Raw genomic sequence first — 21,281 nt, forward strand, 5'->3', positions numbered from 1 at the left:
ACTTGTTTTTCAGTTTCGTTTTGGCTTCCCAGAGCCTCGGGTTGTTTTTTTTCTTTTTCGGATCCCTCGATTTTTCGGACCCTTTGGGATAAATTTTGAATGTGATAGTCGATTATTTTCCTAGTGCGCTTTTGACTGTATGAGAGGACATAAAAAGCCGATTGATTTTCGCTGAGATTTATTTCCAAGTGAGAACGAGAAAGGCCGGCCAAGTGCATAATAACCGTAAGTTCTTGTTGCGAATAAAAAATTATTTTTAAAACTAAAACTTAAGGAGCTTAAACGATCAATAGAAATAAACCAGCGGTCTGAAAACTAGTCGTTCTCACCGCCATATGCTTCTTGTGCGATTAGGCCCTCCGGGCAGGATGGACGTTTCCTTACAACTTCCTAATGATAAATTTTATCCAACCGTTTTTGCAAAATAATGCTATAAAATCGACCACTAAAAACGTAAAGTGCAGTGCTTTTTAAATTAATTTCAATTAATTAATTGTTTAAAAAATCTGTTCTTGAAAAAATTCAATACACTGCTCTCGGATTTTACCCGAGATTAAAAAGTGCCTAAAATTCAAAATTTAACTTTTGAACGTTGTATAACTTTTTAAGAAAAGGGTACAAAATATTAAGAATTTACACTAATAAACTGTATATACTGAACCTTTTACACTATATTACATTATTTTGTTCTTCATTATCGTTTACTTTTTATTTTTCAAAATAATGTATAAAGCAAATAATCTCATTTTTTGTCGTCTTTACTTCATTCGGTTAATAATCCGGTTCAACAAAAGTAAATTATTTAACGTTTTTCAAAAATACCTTGTTTTCCTGAACGGCCAAAGTTTAATGTATATTTGAAGGTTTGAACACAAAATATAGAGGTCTTTTTTTTAAATACATAACGGGAAATCTCTGTTTTATATTATTTAAAATCGGCATAATAATCAGATTTATTGCAAATTGTCAGATTGGCATGAGATCTCGGATGGACAACCATAGGAAGGGTTCAAACGGCCTTGGCTGTTAAAATGGCCTCCAAGAACCCTTTTACAAGAGATAAAATATATTCATAGCATTAAGGCCTTGAGGTACTCAAGCAAAGAAAAAAAGGAGAAACATTTCTGCGGTAAAATACTCAGAGGACCTGAGTTCGACTCCGAAGACTACAGATCTTTAACTTTTTTCAATACAACAGTTGCTTTACTAAAAACTATACTTAGTATTTACTGTCAGTGTTATCAACTTAAAAAAAAACTAAATTTATTCATAATTATTTACAGAAAATCGATCATTATAAGCAAGAACATATAAATATGTAACAATAAAAAAAAATATACTTTGATCAATTTCATGAAAAATCTGACAAAGTATTCAAACTACCGTAATAATAAGGTAGATTTTTAATAAAACTACATATATGTAAAAAAGTGTAAAAATTAAACTACATATATGCAGTTGTTTAAAATTATAAAAAGCTCACCTTTTCAATTTTTAATTAGACCTTAATAATTAAACAAATAGTTTATTGTGAATGATCAAAGTCTTGTACGACGATGCAAAATGCAAATTTATTGTCTTCAGATCAATAAGTTTCTCTTTTAGGCTAAATTTGGAACCTGTGTTTAGAAATTTATTTTTATTTATTTATAAATGATTCGAGATAACTTCTTGGCCGAATGACTGTCACAATGGAGTAGTCATAATTTCCTTCAAAATATGATAACAGCAAACTCGATAACATTTTATGCTAATGTTAAACCGTAAAAGTAATTAAACAGCTTTCAAATGAAAAACTTTGCTGTTTAGATATCAAAAACTAACTGTTTAAAAAAAAGTTTGCAACTGGATTTTTCACATTTTTATCAAAATCAAATTATCATTTAGCAATAAAACCTTTTGTTTCAAACGATATTAAATGACTCGTTATTACTATTTGTTAATTAAAAAAATAAAGTCATCGATGGCGATGGAAAAGGATTTAATGAGTTCCCAATATGAAATTTGTACATCAGAACAGTATAAAAGTAACAGAAAATGTCGAAAAAGAAATTAAATAATTTTATTGCCGTTAAAGTATCTCTTTGTCATGATGTACAATTACACGTTTAGCCTTTTTTCGGTTGGAAATTATTCCGGGAAATTTCCTATCTCTTTTAAGTGTCACAAATGACTATCATGTTTGACATTAATTCCACTTTGGCATTAAATTAGTTCAGATTTATGGGAGGAAACAATAGATACTTTTATCGGTAATGTTACATTTTGCGTCAACGCATTACGTCGTTTGATAAAATAAAGTTAGAAAACGAAATAAAGACACGATGTAGAATTTGATTAAAACAATCCAACATATCCAACCAAAAAAGTTGATTTTGTAAGATCATTTCAGTTTAATATTTAATATACTGTTTCATTTTAAAAATGGCTAAATATACTTTCCCTTTTATATAAATCTTATTAAAAAAACATTACTGCTAGAAATCTGTGAACCTTCTCTCACAACTTTATAATTTTGATGTTGAGGGTTGATAAATCATCCAAGTTTTACCTTTTCCCTAATACGTAAATGAACAAATTTAAACTATTTTAAAAAGAAGTTTTATTTTAAACTAAAAAACTTTGTTTTGTAGGTGCAGACTCAAGCGAAACACGCACGGAACAGGATAATGAAGACTCGGGAGTGAAGAGATATAATCCATTAAACAGTGCGAAAATATTGAAAATATCTTTTTTTTACCCAAAAAAATCAGTTATTCAATTAATTTGTCATATATTCCGCGTTATTAAAATGAATTTGAGTGTAAAAGTAACGCCGAAGCAAGATTGATGACCAAGGCAGAGGAGAACGCCTGATCAACAAAATTCCATCTCAAGGTAAGACAAAAATCAAGTAGATTTTCTCCCTGGGAAAATCGATCCTTAAAAAAACAACTTATCCTGCGGTTTAGAGACGTCATGCGCAACTGGAATAATAAAGCAAAAAGGAGTAAAAGTACGTTTAAATATAACAATGGGAGATTCCAAACGAGAATCGTTTGTAGAACTTGATTTATCGTTTTTATTGTAGTTTAGTTATAAAGCATAAATAATGTTAGCAGTTCAAAAAAAAAAAAAAAAAAAATTGAAGAAGCTTTGAAGTCTTTGAGAAAAGCCAAAAAAGAATCAATAGAGAATTAGTCAAAAGGCCAGAAAAAATGATGCCAAATTCATCAGTTCACTGGGGTCATCATGTCAAGCTTTTAGCTTTTTCAACTTCACGGTGTGCAAATCCGTTTAGTTTATGTGTTTTCAACTAAGATCCTTGGCTCTCTATTTTTGGATTTATTTTCACGAGGCCTTGTCCAATAGTGATTCGACGGCTCTTAAACTTGAACCCAGACATCTTTTGAGCAAGACTGCGGACGGAAGGCCGATGGAATATCGTCCGTCCTCTGCGCACGTCCTTCAACCGCTGAAAGGATCGATTTGCATATGTTTCCGTCGTCGGCCGATCGGAGGATCTTCATTACCCCCGGGTCGACTCCAGATTTGGTCGTAACATTCGTATGGCCGGGGTGTCAAGGTGAACGTTACTTTGCCATTCCGAACACAATGAGTTATGCTCGTTTAAATTCACAGTGCTTGCCTTAAACGAACATCGGGTTGCATGGTCTCGTAGGTTTACTGAATAAATGCTTATTTGAAAAACGAGAAAGGACTTTTTTTAAAGGTATATTTGCGATGGAATATTTACATTCTCCCATTGGCATTCATTACAGCGTTTAATAAATGCTCATATTTATTCATTAAATCCAGTATGATTTCAAGATCTTCTTGAAGCATTTGATTTTATCCGATACAGGTTTTATTTTACTTCGTGACTAACAGAAACAATCTCAAGTCAAGTCCAAATGAAAAATGTCTCCTTTCCCTTTCAACTAGAAAAATTGTATGTTTTTTCTAATTGAACCTAGAACCTAATGAGATTTCAAACTTAATTTGGGTTATACGATTTCCTTTCGTCAATTTTAAAATAGTTTTGTCAGGTTTAGTCTATAGTGTAGATTACATTGAAAGGTCTTGACATACCTTAACCTAGAACGCTGATTGACCACATACACTTTGTTCTTATAGGCTACAGATAACGTTAAACTAAAAAGCACATTGTTTATAGTATTTTGTTTCATGGCAAATATTCTAAGGATCGATTATAATTGTAATAGAAGTGGGATAAGTCAAGAGTTCAAGACTGGGAATGGTTAGGGAAACTAACTTTGCTCAAAAGTTCTGCTCCTCGGCCTTTGGGTGTATTTCTGAGAAATCAGGAAGCTATTAATGATCAAGCACTTTGAAGTTTTAACAATACACATAAAGAAAACAAACAGACTTTGACAGCTTTGTCAGATTTGTCAGATTGGCCCAGAGCTTGTGCTTTTCTTCCAGGCGGTTTAGCCATTTTCCAAATTGGCACGATTACAGGTTTTAGAGCGTAATTAGCATTATACATTCAGCATATTGGGATCATGCTTGGCCGAGGCTGGCTTTTATAATCGTATGTAATATAGGAAGTTGCGCAAGATCATTTGCGCCGGCTGTAGTCACGGTAACCCACAAAACTTTCCCTTTCACTTTTCCCCCTCCGCATCGGCGAGGCCGGCTATAGCCTGACCCCAAGATCTTGACCAACATTCACAGAACGGGGGAAATTGGAGAAAAACCATTTTCCCAGATAACCGGGTCAGGACCACTTCCTTCAAGGGTGTTTTTCTTTTGCCGTTTAAGAGAAAGAAAATTCATAAAAATCCAATTGAGGCTTGATAAAACAAGTCTTAAGCTTATGTGCAATACCTCCTATAAAATATTTACGTGTATTTTTTATGCCAAACATTTATTTCTGTGGATTAGTACAAGGTTCTAACGTGTCGAGAGACCGGGAGAATTTCTCTCTCTAACTTTTGTAATTAGAGAGAAAACTATTTTAGGGCGATTTCAAACGGGTTCAGTCGGTTGGGTAGTTCGCTGAGCTGTTTTCAGCGGTTGGACTTCAACCCGTCTCAGATGTAACTTTTGTAATTTTGTCCAAATTACAATTTAAAGAAACAGAAAAGGGCCGAATTACATGTTTGGCCCTGTTTCTGATTATACAAAGCCGAACACTGTTGACCAAGGACGACAATGACAATGGGCAGAACCAGAAAAGATCCTGTCGAAAAAACATCCCATTGAATGAATTTTTATTTATCCCATTGAATCAAGTTTTAGTATACAAACCACACAGATAAAATATTCTTGAAAAAAATAAATTGAAGAATAAGAAGCAGAACTCATTATGAAATCAATGTAATAATTATATAGGTTCGCCGAAATACTGCTTTTATTTTGTTAATTTTATCTTGTTCCCATTGATTTTTACATGAAATGAACATGCATACAGTGTGACTTGTAAAATGCTGAAGGAGGTTGTCAAAAGAATTTGTCGCTGAACCACTACGATAATAAAACCCGTATTTTAAAGGAATGATCGACATAAAATAAGCCCTGAAAATTTGATCTTATTTTTATTTAAAAGTAGAGCATTTTATGCTTAAAATTCATTTCGCCTGAAGTTAGAATTTTTTGATTACAAATTTTTACCACTTTTAAGAATGGTCTTTGCACGAAATTATATATTGTGCAATACTTAATTAAATACACATAAAACTGTTCCATTTATTACCTATTAATTATTAAATATATCATGTAGGTATATTTACCTCTCTGAAATAATGTAAAAACTGATTCAGTATGTTCAAAAGATTGGTCTCAATTAAAATATTTCTGAACTAATTGTTTTTTAATGGATGTCTAGTACGTTCACACACTATCAATCGTAATCAATCAATCTCTGACTATCTGTCAGTCCCTTACGCTCTCTCTCTCTCTCTCTCTCCCTCCCTTTTTTATTAAGTAAGTTCTTTATCTATTTTTTCTCTTTTTCTTTATCTATATTTATAAATGCCTCTCTCTTTCACTCTTCCTTTATCAATATGTATCTTTCTTTCAACAATCAACATGATTTTACTACCAGTTACAATGAATCAATCTCTATCGATCTCTTTGCTCTTGTCTGTATCCATATTTCTCTCGTTCTTTCTTTTGTATCGGTTTCTTTTTTTAATAATCTATCTATCTAAATATTTATTTTGTTTATATATTTTCTTTCTGTAATTAAAATAACAAATCTTTAAATACCTTATTGAATGTCTTTTTCATATCAACCATTGTTTTTCCATTTCTTTCTACCTATGTACCTACTTATCTATGTGCCTTTATATCTTTCTACCCACCCAGCTTCCTCCCTTTTTCAATATATATATATGTATATCGTTCTATATACCTAAATACGTCTATGTATTATATATATATAATAACTTTTTCTCTATCCATCTCTGTCGGTTTGTCCATCTCTTCTCCAGTGTCTCTCTCTCTCTCCTCCCATTTCTCTCTCTCTCGCTCTCCTCCTATTTCTTTCTCTCTCTTTCCCTCTCCCTCTCTCGCTCTCGCTTTTCCTCCCATTTCTCTCTCTCACTGTATCTCTCTGTTTATTTTATTCCTACCTTTCTTTTCTTTTTCTCTGCGTCTCTGTTTATTTATCTCTTTCTTTCTCACACTCTCTATCTCGCTCTATCTTTATCTATCGGAAGGATGTTCTATAAGAAGATCCTAACTGCCTAAGTCTTCATATTCTATCTCCTTCTCTTTCTCTCTTTCGCTCTACCATTATCTATCTCTTCTTCTCTGCATAAGTTTCACTTCCAATCTCCTTCCTTCTCTCTCTCGCTCACTCTCTCTCCCCCTCCCTCTTTCTTTCTCTTTACCTTTATTTGTCACTTCCTCACTGCATCAGTTTCACTTCCAATCCCTCTATCGCTACCTCCCTCCTTTTCTCTAGCTATCTGCCTGCCTGGTTGTATCTCTGTATCTCTCTCTGTCTGCTTCTCTCTCTGTTAGTTTGTCTCTCTCTCTCTCCCTCTGTCTGTCGTTGTCGTTATGTCTGACTCTTTCTCTCCCTCTCTCTCTCTCTCTCTCTCTCTCTCTCCCTCTCCCTCTCCCTCTGTTCATCCTCCCTTCATCTACTTCCCCATGAATGTAAATATTTTGGTGTAACAAATATTGATTTCGCTATAATCTATGTCGTTTTAGAATATTCATATTATCATAAGTGGATCTGAATGTATCTAAAAGTTTCATCGGTCGTTTCCTATCACTTTGGTCTGTCATCGCTGTTTTAATGTCAGAGAATTTCTGTTGAGTCTGGATTCAGTCGAATACATTTCATAATGATTGAACGGAAATCACACACACCCAGCACTGAAGATGGCGAGAAGCCGCTGTTTGACAGAGTACAGCAATAATCACTAATATTTTTACCCCTACCACCCCTAGTGGTGAAAAACCCTGTTTTATTCACACACACGCGCACACACACACACACACACACACACACACACACACACACACACACACACACACACACACACACACACACAACTATTTTATATACGTTTTAGTATTCATGATGTCTAAAAGGATGGTTTGATTATGAATAACGTCTTTATCTGAAGAAGCAAAAAGGACTAGTTGATTTTAAAGAAGACGTTTGTACATGAGGTTTTTATTAAAAAAAGAGTCTTCTTTGACATTGATAGTCTGTATGGTGTATCTGTGTTTATAATTGCCCGTTATCATCTTCATCTTTCCAGCGGTTTTAATCTACATCTGTAATCATCGCCATAACAACCGAGGAATGTACCCAGCCGGGGTTTATCTCCACAGCCCGTATGAAGGGCCCGTTTGAAGAGCTGAATCACTGGCGGAAAATCCTGATGATTATGCCGTGATATAATCGATAACAGGCTTACTGGCAACCCGGCTACTCAGTTAAGGACACGTGTTGCAGTTGAACAACTGATAACTGTTTACGAGTTTGCCACTCGTAACATGGAAAACGATAATCCACAACGGCGCTCTTCCAGCCGCAAATCTCATCCAGGCTCGAACTTTACCAAGGCCGAGAAAGTTACATTCAACTTTTATGAATTATATTTCAATCGAAATTTATCCCAATGATGTACAGTTAAAAACAGAACAAAAACAGAGTTTGTAACACTTCTGACAAATCTGTAACAAAATTGTACCAAGCAAGATTGAATAAATGATGAAATCAGAAAATTATTGAAACTAGGAAACAAAAGTATTTAATATCGATTCCGTTAACTCTCCACTCCATTGAACGTCAAATTTGAATTAAAATAAACCACTTCACGGCCTGTATGGCCAGTGATTAACATCTGTTTCAAAATTCAACGCTCGGGGATCATTCATAATCATGCGGGGGGAATCAATACAATTGTTTATTAATTTGCAACAGTTTTGTTATTTACGAATATTCAAAAACTCCATATTTTTCATCGGTATTAAAATTACGCCGTTCACGGCAAATTTTATTGAAAGTTATTCGTCGGAGGGGGCATCTACCTATCTACCTTGACAAATATCAAAAATAAATCTATGAATAATATTATTTTGCTTTCTTTCTACATTCTATTATTGAAAAGGATGTTGTTTGTAAAATACAAAACTTCTTTTTGTTTTAAATCAATTTTTTAAAAGACCCATAGTTGGACTTAAATTCCGAATTGATCTAAAATTCAAATTTGTTCAATGTCAATTTTTAATTTTGTAAAAAGGGGGAAGACGTTTGGTTACTAATTACTGATAAATTTCAGTATTAAGTAAACATACAAAATTTATGAGTTGTGTTATAACAATATGGACATAAATTGGTGATTTAAGTAAGACATCATTCAAAACAGACATTCCCAGTAGTCAATCCAGCCTGCTATCCAACTATTTTCAATTTTCAAAGCGAATTTTTTTTCTTCCTCAATTTACGCAAAATGCGTGTAAACGGGCTTCGAAAAATCTCCCCTCCCCCGTTTCAAAAACCGAATCGTTTAAAGAACAAGGACAGTTTGAGGTCGAAAAAAAACCCCAAGGTCGAAAAAGCAGAAAAAGACCGAGGGAGCACACGGTGCCCGATTCATTGGATTGTAAAACCGCAGGAAACTTTAAAACAAACACCCCAAACTCAATGAGCCGCAATGTTTTCGCGGAAAACGATGGAACACCCTGAGAAAACAGCCCTGGGGGAGGAAGAGGGCAGGCAATTAGTTAATTGAATCAATCACGTCAGATATGATTGGTGATCTGGATAAAAGAAGAAAGTGTACACAATCAATAAGCAAAATTGATAAAATAAGATGCTATTTTAAACAATAAGTATCAAATATATATTTAACGAATATAAAACAAATTAATAAAAAAAGGGTATTCAATCAACTTAAAAAAATATACCCAAAATAAAAATAAAAATTTTATTAAAACAATATTATAGTTGTAACAAATAAACAGGAATTGTAACTCTTGATATTTATTAATTCATTTATCAACATAAGCAAAATTATAACATTTTTTAACGGTTATAAGCAGACTAAAGACCAGTTATCTTTCGAAGGATAACCTTTTATATCTGGAAAATTGTATAAATTAATTATATCGATTAAACATTCTCATTTACGCAGTCCTTGGCCAGTAAATTAATTAATTTTCTTTTCGATTGCGGAAATTTTAAAATTTTGCCGAAAATAATCGCCCAGTTCCGCGGTAGAAGCAAATCAAATTATAAATCAAATGTTAACATTGAAACTGAAAATAACTTTAGTGTATTTTAATTTTATATTTCATACAAATCAATATAGTCGAAAGTTCTTTGAAGGAACTTATGATCAAAAAAATATTAGGTCATACAAAGTATCATATGATCAGTGATTCAGTATTTGTTGACTATTCGATATGGCAGATCTTCTATTTTAACTCGAAACTCTTATCCCAATTCAATCCTTCCGGTTTTAGAACATTTTATGTTTCGCTAATGTTTAATGATCTGTGTTGTTGATACATTCACAAATAGCATATTTAAGTATTTTAAATTGTGTTAAAAAAAAAGAACTTTGGTCCGGTTAGATGTACATTATGCACCGGGGAAAGTTGCCGAGAAGCAGCGAGAACAGGCGGACCATCTTAGGAGGATCGTTTTTCCATCTGACGGAAACAAAAGTGAAAAGGGCTGCCCCAAAACGACTCCCACAGTTTCACTTTTGGCTCAATTTTCAACACTTTTATTTGACTAATTAAGAACCTTTTGGAGGAACTATTGTTTCACCTACAAAGGAGAAAGTACAAAAAAAAAAAAAAAATAGAAGTATAATTAAAAAAATTACAATTGATGTTTGCTAATTTGTTCTATTTGTGTATAAAATTATATTGTTTAATTTTTAATATTTTTGTTTCTTCTTTTTAGAGCCAAGGATGTGGTTCTATCTCATAGCCGCTCTCTTGCATTACGTCACGTCAACAGAGGTGAGTCGTTTAATTTCTACTCAAAAACAAAACAAAATTTGATAATTATTTCAAAACGTTTTACGATACGCTACAGTCCTTTGTATTTTATCATTTTCCGATTAATTACTTTTTAACTTAATCCCATGCGGGATTATCGCTTCTTTATGGCCATCTTCCCGACTGAGATGGTTCATCTGCAGTCTGACCTCTGAGGCCTTGAAGCGGCCGAGACAACGATCTCTTCTGTAATTGCTTCCGCGATGAAAAGAAAACAAACGCTTATTATTTAAAAACACTTCATCCTTGCCAAACAAGATCCTGATCAATGCCAGGAAGAAAACAACAAAAAGCACTATCGTTTGTATGAGTTCATAGTTGTTAAATTTATTATTATCCAGATTTGTTAACGGTTTGTGTTATTATGGACATCCATTCTTAGTAACGCGAACTATTTGTGAACTGGGTTTTTCCCCCATAGCACTATTAGTAATTTCTTATATTATACACACTGACTGGCAAAAATGAGGCCATCCATATTTTTAATTATCTCTTAGACAATCTTCCACTGATTATCTTACAACAATATTTGGTCCGTTTTAAAGGATTAGAGGTAGGTAAATAAAACAGATAAAATCTCAACTTGCTTTTACAATTGGATTTTGTAAATAAATCTTTGAATAGTCAATCTCTTTTATGTTGGTTTTTCTGTAAACCTTCTATCTAACGTTCCGCTGGTTTGATTTTTTTGAAATTGTACCACTTTTAGGTTTCAAATTTGTTTGAGTGATAGTTTTAAGTGGCTACAATGCATTGTTGGAGGATGGAAGAAGTCAAGATTATGGCCAGGGTGCTTAACATTCCAAGAACAACTGTCCGAAGGGTCTTCCATCGCAAAAAGATATTTGAGGTTACTCAAAAAGGCATGATTCAGGTCGCCATCGTGTCACATCTAAGATAGATGATCGTTTTATTGTTTCGAATATATTCCGTAATCGACATTCTACCGTTGTTGAATTCAAGCAACGACGTCAACAATTTAGAAATGTTAATGTCTGTTTGTGCATTGTAAGTCGATTACTTTCAAAAGCTAGATTTCGTGCGGGAAGCCTGGCACTGGTCCAGAACTTCTGAAAAGACGTAGAACATCTAGGTTAAGTTACGCAAGAAATTACATGAGCAAGATTGGACTAAAATCTTGTTTTTGGATGTGTCAAGGATTTGTTTGAGATGTTCTGAGGACCATGAGGCCAACGACAGGAAAGCGATATATCCCACCAACATTTTCACCCCGGAGAAGTGGGATGTAGAGGTTATGGTTTACTATGGAAGGTCGCACAAATTTGGTCATAATCGAGGATTCCCTACCAGCTGCTTGATTCGTTGCCGTTGTGTTATCAGAAGTTGTTTCTTATAAGCCCCTAATTGGCGACAGTTTTATTTTTATGCATGACAATGCAAGGCCCCAACAGCTAAGATAGTTGGTGACTACTTGGATCGGGCTTCAATTCACTGTTTGGAATGGTCTGCATGCAGTCCCGACTTAGGGATCGAACACATTTGAGAAGAGTTGTCAAAGAGGGTAAAAAGTCGTCCAGTGATTCCATATAATTCGCAGGAATTAAGAATGGCGCTGTCGGAGGAATATGAAAATATTCCAAAGCGCTACACTCAAAACCTCATAAAATCTTTCACGACGAATGCAATCTGTGATCATCGCAAGAGGAGGAAATAATCCGTATTGAATTGAATATATTCTTCATTCCATAATATTTAGCGGTCTATTGACCAAATTACTTCTTTCAATTAATTAATCTTTTTATGAAAGGTTTTGTTTGAAATGAAAAAATTAGTGTCACGAGCGGGATTTCCTTCATTGTTTCCACAGCAACATTTTTGATAAAATGGTTTTATTCAGTTTAATTTTTTATTGGCTTTTTTAATATATCTAAAATGTTTATTTTTCTTTAGTATCCAGTAAACAACTAAATATAAAAATTCTAACGATGACAAGTATTTACTAAAATAACCAAGGATGGCCACTTTTTTGCCTCTTATTGTATAATGATAATTAAGGTTTTGTTTACAGCAGCTATCGGACATAACAAAACCAGTCCATTCAATGTTGAAAATAAATCTAGATTAAGAGAGAGTTAGAGTCGAAAAGAAGAATGGGAGAGAGAGGGATAGAGGAAAATACTAAATATCAATCTACCTAGCAATTGTTTTTTATATCCTGTGTACGCTGTATATCTATCTTCTTTTCCACATTATCAATCATAAACTATCAATCTATGTTTTGCCGTTCTTTTTCTCTATCTATATCTATAAATTTCTTGCTCTTTCCCGTCCTCACTTTTTCCCTCTCTATGCCCTTATATCGACCATGCCATCTATATATCGTATTTTTCATTTATCATATTTATTTTTATCAATCTCAGTTTCATTCTAACAACAACAACACACACACACACACACACACACACACACACTTCTATTCCCCTAACCATCCCATGAACATTGTAAGTTGTTGTTTTTTTTTTTTTTTTAATAAACTATCGATAACGAAGGATCTGTTCGCTTTTTAAAAATAAGTAACTTTGAGTTTTGGAGCTTTGTTCATTTTGTAAAGTGAGAGCAAGGGAGGATGAGGTTTACGACTGGCTGTATGCCCTTCATTAGCGGAGTTCAGAATGGGACACTTTGATGTCCGTTCTGTGAAAGAAAGAAATTTAAAAGAACTACTAAAAAAAGAAGATAATTGTAATCTTGTAATGTTTTTCGTTTTCTTTACGAGAGTTTTCTTCAGTATTTCTATCCAAGCCGTAAATGGTTTTATATAGCTTTTTACTTAATACTGGTAATTCTTCGTAATTATTGCTAAAAAAAGCAACCTATCATTATTACATAGATTTACACAGATACGTATTTGGAATGATACAGAGGTATGGATTAATAAAAATATAGTTAGTAGATGAGAGAGAGGGAGAGAGATAAAGGAAGAGGGCAAAAAGGGGGAGAGTGACAGAGATAGAGAGATAGAGAAAGTGATAGATATATGGATAGATAGAGGTAGGGAGAGAGAGAGAGAGAGAGAGAGAGAGAGAGAGAGAGAGAGAGAGAGAGAGAGAGAGAGAGAAAGTGAGACAGACAGAGTAAAGGTAGAGAGGAAGAAAAATAAAGGAGTGTGTGAGTGACGGTAATATAGAAAAAGACGTGCACAGTAAGAGGANGAGAGAGAGAGAGAGAGAGAGAGAGAGAGAGAGAGAGAGAGAGAGAGAGAGCGAGAGAAAGTGAGACAGTAAGAGGTAGCGAAAGAAATAGAACTGTGGGTCTCTGTGCATGAAGAGTGTTTAGAGAAATAGAGAAAGTGATAGATAGATGGATAGATAGAGGTAGGAGAGAATGAGAGAGAGAGAGAGAGAGAGAGAGAGAGAGAGAGAGAGAGAGAGAGAGAGAGAGAGAGAGAGAGAGAGAAGGAGAAAGAGAGTAAGAGGTAGTGAAAAAATAGAACTGTGGGTGCATGAAGAACGTTATGAGAGAGATTATTATTATATAGATTTACACAGATACGTATTTGGAATGATATAGGGGTAAATAAAATATAGTTAGTAGATGAGAGAGAGGGTGATAGAGAAAGGAAGAGGGCAGAAAGGGGGAGAGTGACAGAGATAGAGAAAGTGATAGATATATGGATAGATAGAGGTAGGGAGAAAGAGACAGAGACAGAGAGATAGAGATAGACAGACAGAAAATGCTGGGCGATGAATGCATGGTGTCTTTGCCCATACATATTCCCAGGACGTTAGGTAGTAAAAGGAATTTATTACTGATTACAAAAGTAATATAAATTCAATTTCATAATAAAAAATGCGTGAATATTGATTCACGTCAATTTACGGTTAAAATAAGGGGCTCAGTACGACGGTGTGTTGTAAATTTAAAATAAGTAAATCTTGCCGAGCATTGTAGTAGAATTCGGTTCACCTTTCTCTCTCTTATAATCGGTAATTGAAACGTTTCAACCGGAAGCAATAACGTTGCAACATGCACCGTCTTTCGTTTGCACCGAAGACAATTAAAGTTAAAATCTGCTGTAAAGGCAAAACGAAATCTGGTACGATGTTTTGTCGAAAAGTGCATGAAATGTTTACGCTCATTTACGTAATGGATTTATTTGTTTCCCACTTTTAACGGCTGAGGCAAGCCTTTCGTGTTTGCCGTTTAATGACCACGTCTCGGTTTTCTAAATCTAAAAACGACTTCCTCCTCTCTGATATAATCTTCGAAACAGTTAAGGCAAAATTGGAAAAAAAAAATTAAATTTGAAGGATCTGTTGTCCGGAGGGAAAACGTGGCAACGACCTTGGTCCGTTTCGCTTCGCATGCATTCTCTTAGAAATGATGGAAGATGAAATTCAAGTAGATTGAAGCAAACGTACAGCAATTTTGAGAGAATGAGAGATTTTGAAAATTTTGAGATTTCAACGACCAATGTGAATTTATATTGCTTAAATGCAAAAAAATGATCAACAGCCGATAAACGAGGCTACGTAGGCAAAAACCACAAATTTCAAAACGTGTTCGACTTGTTAAACGTGAGTCGAGAAATGCTAAACCCGCAAGACAGCTATGTCTTGACTGTCTCTGCACCGTAATTATTGTTTAATTACGCATTGTTATATTTCAATGTCTCCGTGACAGACGTAATTTATCGTTTATCCTTCCAACGATAATACTGCATGGATCTTATCAGAACTATGCAATTTATAGACCCCCCCCCCTATGAATATTAGGGACAAAACAACGTAAATTTGTGTTTATATCAAAATATCCTTAATTTATAATTATTCAGCACCTCGTTCGTTTTTATAGAAAAAAAACCACTACATATTTAGTAATGTATAGTTTAAATATAAATAAGTAGTTGCGAGAAAGACAAAAATTAATAGTTAACAGAACGTTTAAAATAATATGTTCCGAGTCTGCCAGAGTTTCTCCTCCTGATATATTAAATGAAAGTAATTGCAGAAAACTGGACAAACTTGAAATTTAATATGGCCAAATGCTTTGAATTTAAAATTTAATGTTCAACAATTATTTCACGTTGCGTATATATTAAATTAAACTATTCTACAATCTAAAGATATGGTCAGAGACCTTCTGTGAAATCTTATCAACGTATAATAATCGAATTAATTAATTAAATATAAATTTAAGGAAACCAATCATAAGAAAGTGTGAGGGTTGGCAAGCGAGAAAATATACATATCTAGATATTAGCAGAAAGAGTAAAAACGTATTAGAGAGAAAAGGAGTCGGTGAAATCGGTTAGAGTAAAAGTAAGATATAGAGATATATCCATAGTTATATTCTTAAATAGATGAAAGATTTCTTCGTCGACTGCGTCGGCCTTCAAAGAAATTTGAAACAATGTGTCAAAAACTCAATTGTGTCATTTGTAAATATATTTTAAGATTGTTTTGCTCTGACGATGATCTTAAAATAAGTCGAAAGCTTGGCAGTAACAATTGAATTTGTTTTTTTCCAAACTAAACTGAGATCGGGATTATTCTTGAGTAAGTGGTTCGTACATCTAACGCTTTAAATAGATATAGAGAGAAAGAAAATATTTGTGTGTGACAGGCAGCTGGCGATAAAGATTAGTAGATAGAAAGATTTGGTGTACGAGAGAGATGAAGGGAAAAAGTAGAGAGAAAAAAAGGCAAAGTAAGGAAGAAAAGAGAAATGAAAGAAAGAAAGAGAGAAAGAAAAAGAGAGAGAGTGAGTAAGAAAGAAAGAGAATGAGCGAGAGAGGGAGGTAGGGAGAGAGAGAGAGAGAGAGAGAGAGATACATATGCAGATAACATAAATAGAGATATATAGATATATAAATAGTAAATATATAGAAACACAGAAACATAGATAAATATGCAGATAGATAGATAGGTAAATATGGAGATAGATAGAGAAATCCTTTCTTCCTGCGAACATGGCAGTCAGAGAAAAAAATTGAAAGAGAGAGAAAGGAAGGAGGAAGAAGGACAAAGAAAGGTAGGAGAGACAGAGTGATGGGGAGGGGTTAAAATCAAAGTTACAAATTACAGAAATAAATAAATAGTGAGAGAAAAAAAAGAAAGAGATAAATAAAAGAGAGAGGAATATATTTAGATACATAGATAAGAGAGATTAGTAAAGACATAAAATTTTAGTAATATATACAATTGAAGAGAGAAAAAAAAAGGAAATTTTCTTAAATTAAAGTTAAATACTTTAAAATAAAAAAAACAATGAAAAATCTATTTCTACATCAATTAATATGGTTGTTTTTGATTTAAACAGTGATTTTTAAAACAGACATTTGCTTATACAAAATTAGTAACTTATTAAAAGTTAAGTTTATTATATACCATTTACATGTATAGGATTAGTAATTAATTATTCCTTTTTACCTATACATTATGAAAATGATTGAATATTTTCTGTGTTCTTGTTGTTTCAGATTAATTATGGAATGACAAAAGATGAAATCAAGACCCTGTTTCACGTAGACAACTTGAACAATGGTGAGATATTGTTTCATAAAAAGTTCAGTAGAATTTAATAGTTACAGGCTGAAGGTACGGTTTGCTTGAGGGTAGATACAAGTCGCTTGTTGAAATAAGTTGGTTGTTTTCTTTTTGGATCGACTTTAATAATGTGATCGATTTTCCATGTTCACAGTTCCGGATTACAGGCTCGTCCACATCCAGAGGCGGTTCAAGAGAGATTACAGCCCTTTCAAGAACCTGCGGTTCGAAGCTTTCGGGAAGGAGCACGTCCTGAACTTGCGGAAAACCCGTCTAGCGTCGAGGGACGTGCCACTTTTCGGCGTTGTCGCCAATTCTTCGGGCCACCTCACATACGAACGGCTCGACCACGACGTACGTACGCTTTTCATTTGCGACATCCTTTTGTAAAAACTGTGGGAACAATTTAAATCGTAATGGTTTCTACGATTCAAGACTGGATTTCTTCTCGTCCGGCGGTTTCGCTTTGCTGAGCTCTTGCACGGTCTCGCGATGATTTCATCACATCAGCTGAGCCCAAGTGTTTTGCCCTTCAATGATATCACGAAATCCAGCATGAAAATCTCCTCGCGTTGGTAAATTGTCTGAGAGCTTCAAACGCGCAGGGCCCGCGGGCAAATTAATCTTTCATGCTAAAATAAACAACTCGATGTCGTCAATCGCCAAAATGGACCTAACACGATTGTCACACAGAAAAGGAACATTTTTCAAACCGACAAAAACCAGAAAGATTTCTCAACCTGATAAATACAACAAAAGGATGATGAATCGGTAAATTCAATGGTTGGATGTAAAAAGGACACTTTATTTCAACCGGTGAATAATATGAAACATAGAATCTCAAATTTCTCACAGGTCTTTCAACTTTTCTACCACCTTTAAGAAAAAAACCTTCATTTTTTTTTTTTCAAAAAACGGACAATTTTTCAAAAGACACGGCATCGACCTTGCTCGTACTTCTTGACGAACCCCTTCCCCACGTTTTTGAATTACTCAACACTCGTCCGACTTTCACTTCGGAGATCGACGCCGATTCGTTACGCAACGGAGCGAGGAGAGAGACAGGACGATTCCATAACCGCCCGGCTTTATTATCGACTGGAAAATCCTTACTATCCTCTATTTCCCAATTCCGCCATTTCTAAGATAAATAGGCTTTTTTGTGTCTGCAAGCTTGTCTCATTGTTCTTCTCATTGTTTTTCTTGCAGGAAGATCTCGGCGACACGTATCAGGACGTGGAAAACGGCGCTGCACTGCTCCTCCACAAGGACGAAGATGGATCTACGTTATACGTAAATATAGACAAACACTTGCGAATACGACTGTCAGAATTTCCTTCATTCCTTGCATGGATCACCTCGTGTTTCTTCACGTCCTTACAACTTTCATATATTTCGCCCCCTTCGGGTTTACGCAATAGGCTAACGTACATTTTCTCTGTTTGACCTATTCGGATGATGAAGGGCAGAAAGAAATTCGTGTACACGACATATTTCTGGCAACACAGAGGAAAATAATTTGTTTAGAAATATTTCTTCTTGAGGTCGGCGAGGGAATAGTCGGTAGCTTCTTTGGATTTTACCGACTATGGTCGCATCGGACATTGCCAATAATTCCCTAGTTTTAATGGTCCGCTTGACCAATTAATATCTTACAATTAATTAAGGTTTTCAGTTGAGATAAAAAAGTCAATGGCACGAGCGGGATTCGAACCCATGATCTTCGGCTTGATACGCCGCTGCTCTACCACTTGAGCTATCGTGAAGTTAGTGTCCAAGTGGATCGAGGCGTATCAAGCCGAAGATCGTGGTTTCGAATCTCGCTCGTGCCATTGACTTTTTTATCTCAACTGAAAACCTTAATTAATTATTTCCAATAATTCCAATTTTAAATAATTTAATCAAGTAGTTTGATTCCATTTGATGTAAGTACTTTGTGAAGGAATTTTGGCCGTATATTTTCTACCGTTCAGGCCGTTCAGGAATATGAGATTTTTTGTTAAGCTGCGGAGATAGTGAACCTGTAGTTTGAGCATTTTTGATAATCATAATTCATTTAATGCTTCCTTCTGAAGGTCGACACCTTATAAGATGACTCAGCTGTTTTAAAAACACATATAACCATTTAATTCTGCGAGGTGATGATCCTGCAGTTTGGTTTAGGAGAGTCCCCAGTCACTGAATGTCTACTCTTACAGTCGGCACCTTTGTCAAAATAACACGAAGACCTATCACTTCTTTTTCTGTGGAATGATGAACCTGTAGTTTGATCGTCTCATATCGTCCGGGTCTTTGGTCCATTTAATACTTGCTCATGAGGGCCTTAAAAAAGGACACAGCTGTTCTACTAACACTCAGAACATCCACTGACATCTTGTTCTGTGGAGTTATAAACTAGCTTGGACGTTTCAGTTCATTCTAGTCTTTGGTCCATTTAATGCTTGCTTATGAGACCTTATAAAAGGACACAGCTGTCCTAATAACACACATACCATACATTGAGTTTTTTTGGTTAATCAGCTTGGACGTTTAAATCATTCTAGTCTTTGGTACATTTAATGATTTAATGTACTTACTAGAATCGATACCACATAAAATGATACAGCTTTCCTAATTATACACAAACAAACCATCGAATTGGGTCTGAGATAATCATGTTCTTCGGTTCATTTAATGTCTGCTTCTTAGGGTCTTGTGAAAAGACTCAGTTGCCAAAATAACACAAAGACAAAATCATTGACTTCTTGTTCCAGAGTGATGAACCTATAATTTGATTGTCAGTAATAGCAGAAAAAGTTCTGGCTATTTTCAGTGGTTGCTTGTGATTCATAGTATCAGTTGTGGCTTTTTTAAGGTATGGTTTCCAAAAACCTCCGCTGAAACATGTCTGACTAACAATGTGACTAAAAACAACGATATTTTTCTGTACACAATGTTTGGAAACCATGGAAAACCAAACTATAAAGTAATATTGGGTCAGTGTGTATAATCAAGGGAATTAATCGGTATTGTTATAACATAAAACTTATAGAAATACCAGTACGTTTCCCTATGTTGTTAATTCGTACTTCCGTCACCTACATTTTTTCCTGTATCTTCCGTCTGCCAAAGATAGTAGAGGGAAAAATTCTAAAATAACGAATATATTGATGATTACAAGACAACCAGAAGTATAAAGGCTGAAAGTTGGAAAATAGGAGCTTTGATAATAATAATTGGTGTTTTAAATTAGAAGTTCGAAAATTAGAACAGCAATTCTTCAAAGGATTATATTCGTTTCAAACACCAAGCAAATTCTTAGGTTGGGATTAGTTGTAAAACGTATATAATTGCTGGATTACAGGAGGGAACGATTGGACACGAGCTCGTACTAAGACCTTTACCAAAGAGGATCAGAGAGAAAATCAGCAACGATGTGAACAGCGATGGACTTAAAAGCCACGTCATCTTCAAAAGGAAAACCGATCAGAACGGGCCATTTTCTGATTACGGTAACCATCTTAACGAAATACTCTTTTAAATGGGTTTTTCCCGATATTATTAAAATAATTAAATCATTAAAATGTTAATGGAATAAACGAGTGTTTCCCAACGTGGGGCCTACACCCCACAGGGGAGCAATTTGAGTTTTAGCGGGGAGCAATTTCGAAAATAACTTGTTTAGATTTTTAATCACGTTTTTTGCCGATTCGTCATTTAGTTCAACAATCATCGAATATAGCAGTTATATAGAATATAGCAGTATCTGTTCGCCATGAAATTGCTGAAATTATTTGTCGGATTTCGGGCTATTCCAATCCTCAAGCATTTCACGCTTTCAATATCCCGTAATAATTACTGTCAGTAGAACGGTGTTTCAAGTAAGGCTTATCGTCATCGCTTCAATAATTTAAATTTATTTTTGTTAAAATCTTTGTAAAGCCTCGCTTTTTCATAATGCAGTATATTTTATTAAAATCCAGATAAATGATGTATATTAAATTGTCAAGTTAGATTAATTTAGTTTTTAAAAGACCTAATTCTAGGATAATAACAAACGAATGTTTTCTTTACATCTGGGTAAATTTAGCATTAATATTAATATGCAGATAGATAAGAGATATTCGCGTTTTTATGAAATGGAAAAAACTTAAAACTAAAATCTTAATAATTCATTAATATTTAGTGGCCTATTGACCAAATTACTTCTTTCAATTAATTAATCTTTTTATGTAAGGTTTTTGGTTGAAATGAAAAAGTTAGTGGCACGAGCGGGATTGCCACGACCTTCACGTGGTCACGATAGCTCAA

The 21,281-nt window shown here is 34.5% G+C and overlaps 1 protein-coding gene across 3 annotated transcripts in view; it reads left to right on the plus strand.

The window, feature by feature from the left end:
- The window catches only part of LOC106662281 (venom metalloproteinase 3), a 31,785-nt gene continuing 10,504 nt past the window's right edge, over positions 1-21,281 (plus strand). For all 3 annotated transcript variants that reach the window (XM_014386262.2, XM_014386261.2, XM_014386264.2), the window contains exons 1-7: positions 1-225; positions 2,634-2,877; positions 10,385-10,443; positions 16,925-16,988; positions 17,146-17,345; positions 18,201-18,284; positions 20,335-20,482. In XM_014386262.2, the coding sequence (XP_014241748.1) occupies positions 10,393-10,443; positions 16,925-16,988; positions 17,146-17,345; positions 18,201-18,284; positions 20,335-20,482 (547 nt within the window). In that variant the 5' untranslated portion in view covers positions 1-225; positions 2,634-2,877; positions 10,385-10,392. The remainder of the gene's footprint in view (positions 226-2,633; positions 2,878-10,384; positions 10,444-16,924; positions 16,989-17,145; positions 17,346-18,200; positions 18,285-20,334; positions 20,483-21,281) is intronic.

This window comes from Cimex lectularius, unplaced genomic scaffold, assembly GCF_000648675.2.
Source record: "Cimex lectularius strain Harlan isolate CLEC.00 unplaced genomic scaffold, Clec_2.1 scaffold3, whole genome shotgun sequence".
NCBI classification, from domain to species: Eukaryota; Metazoa; Arthropoda; class Insecta; order Hemiptera; family Cimicidae; genus Cimex; species Cimex lectularius.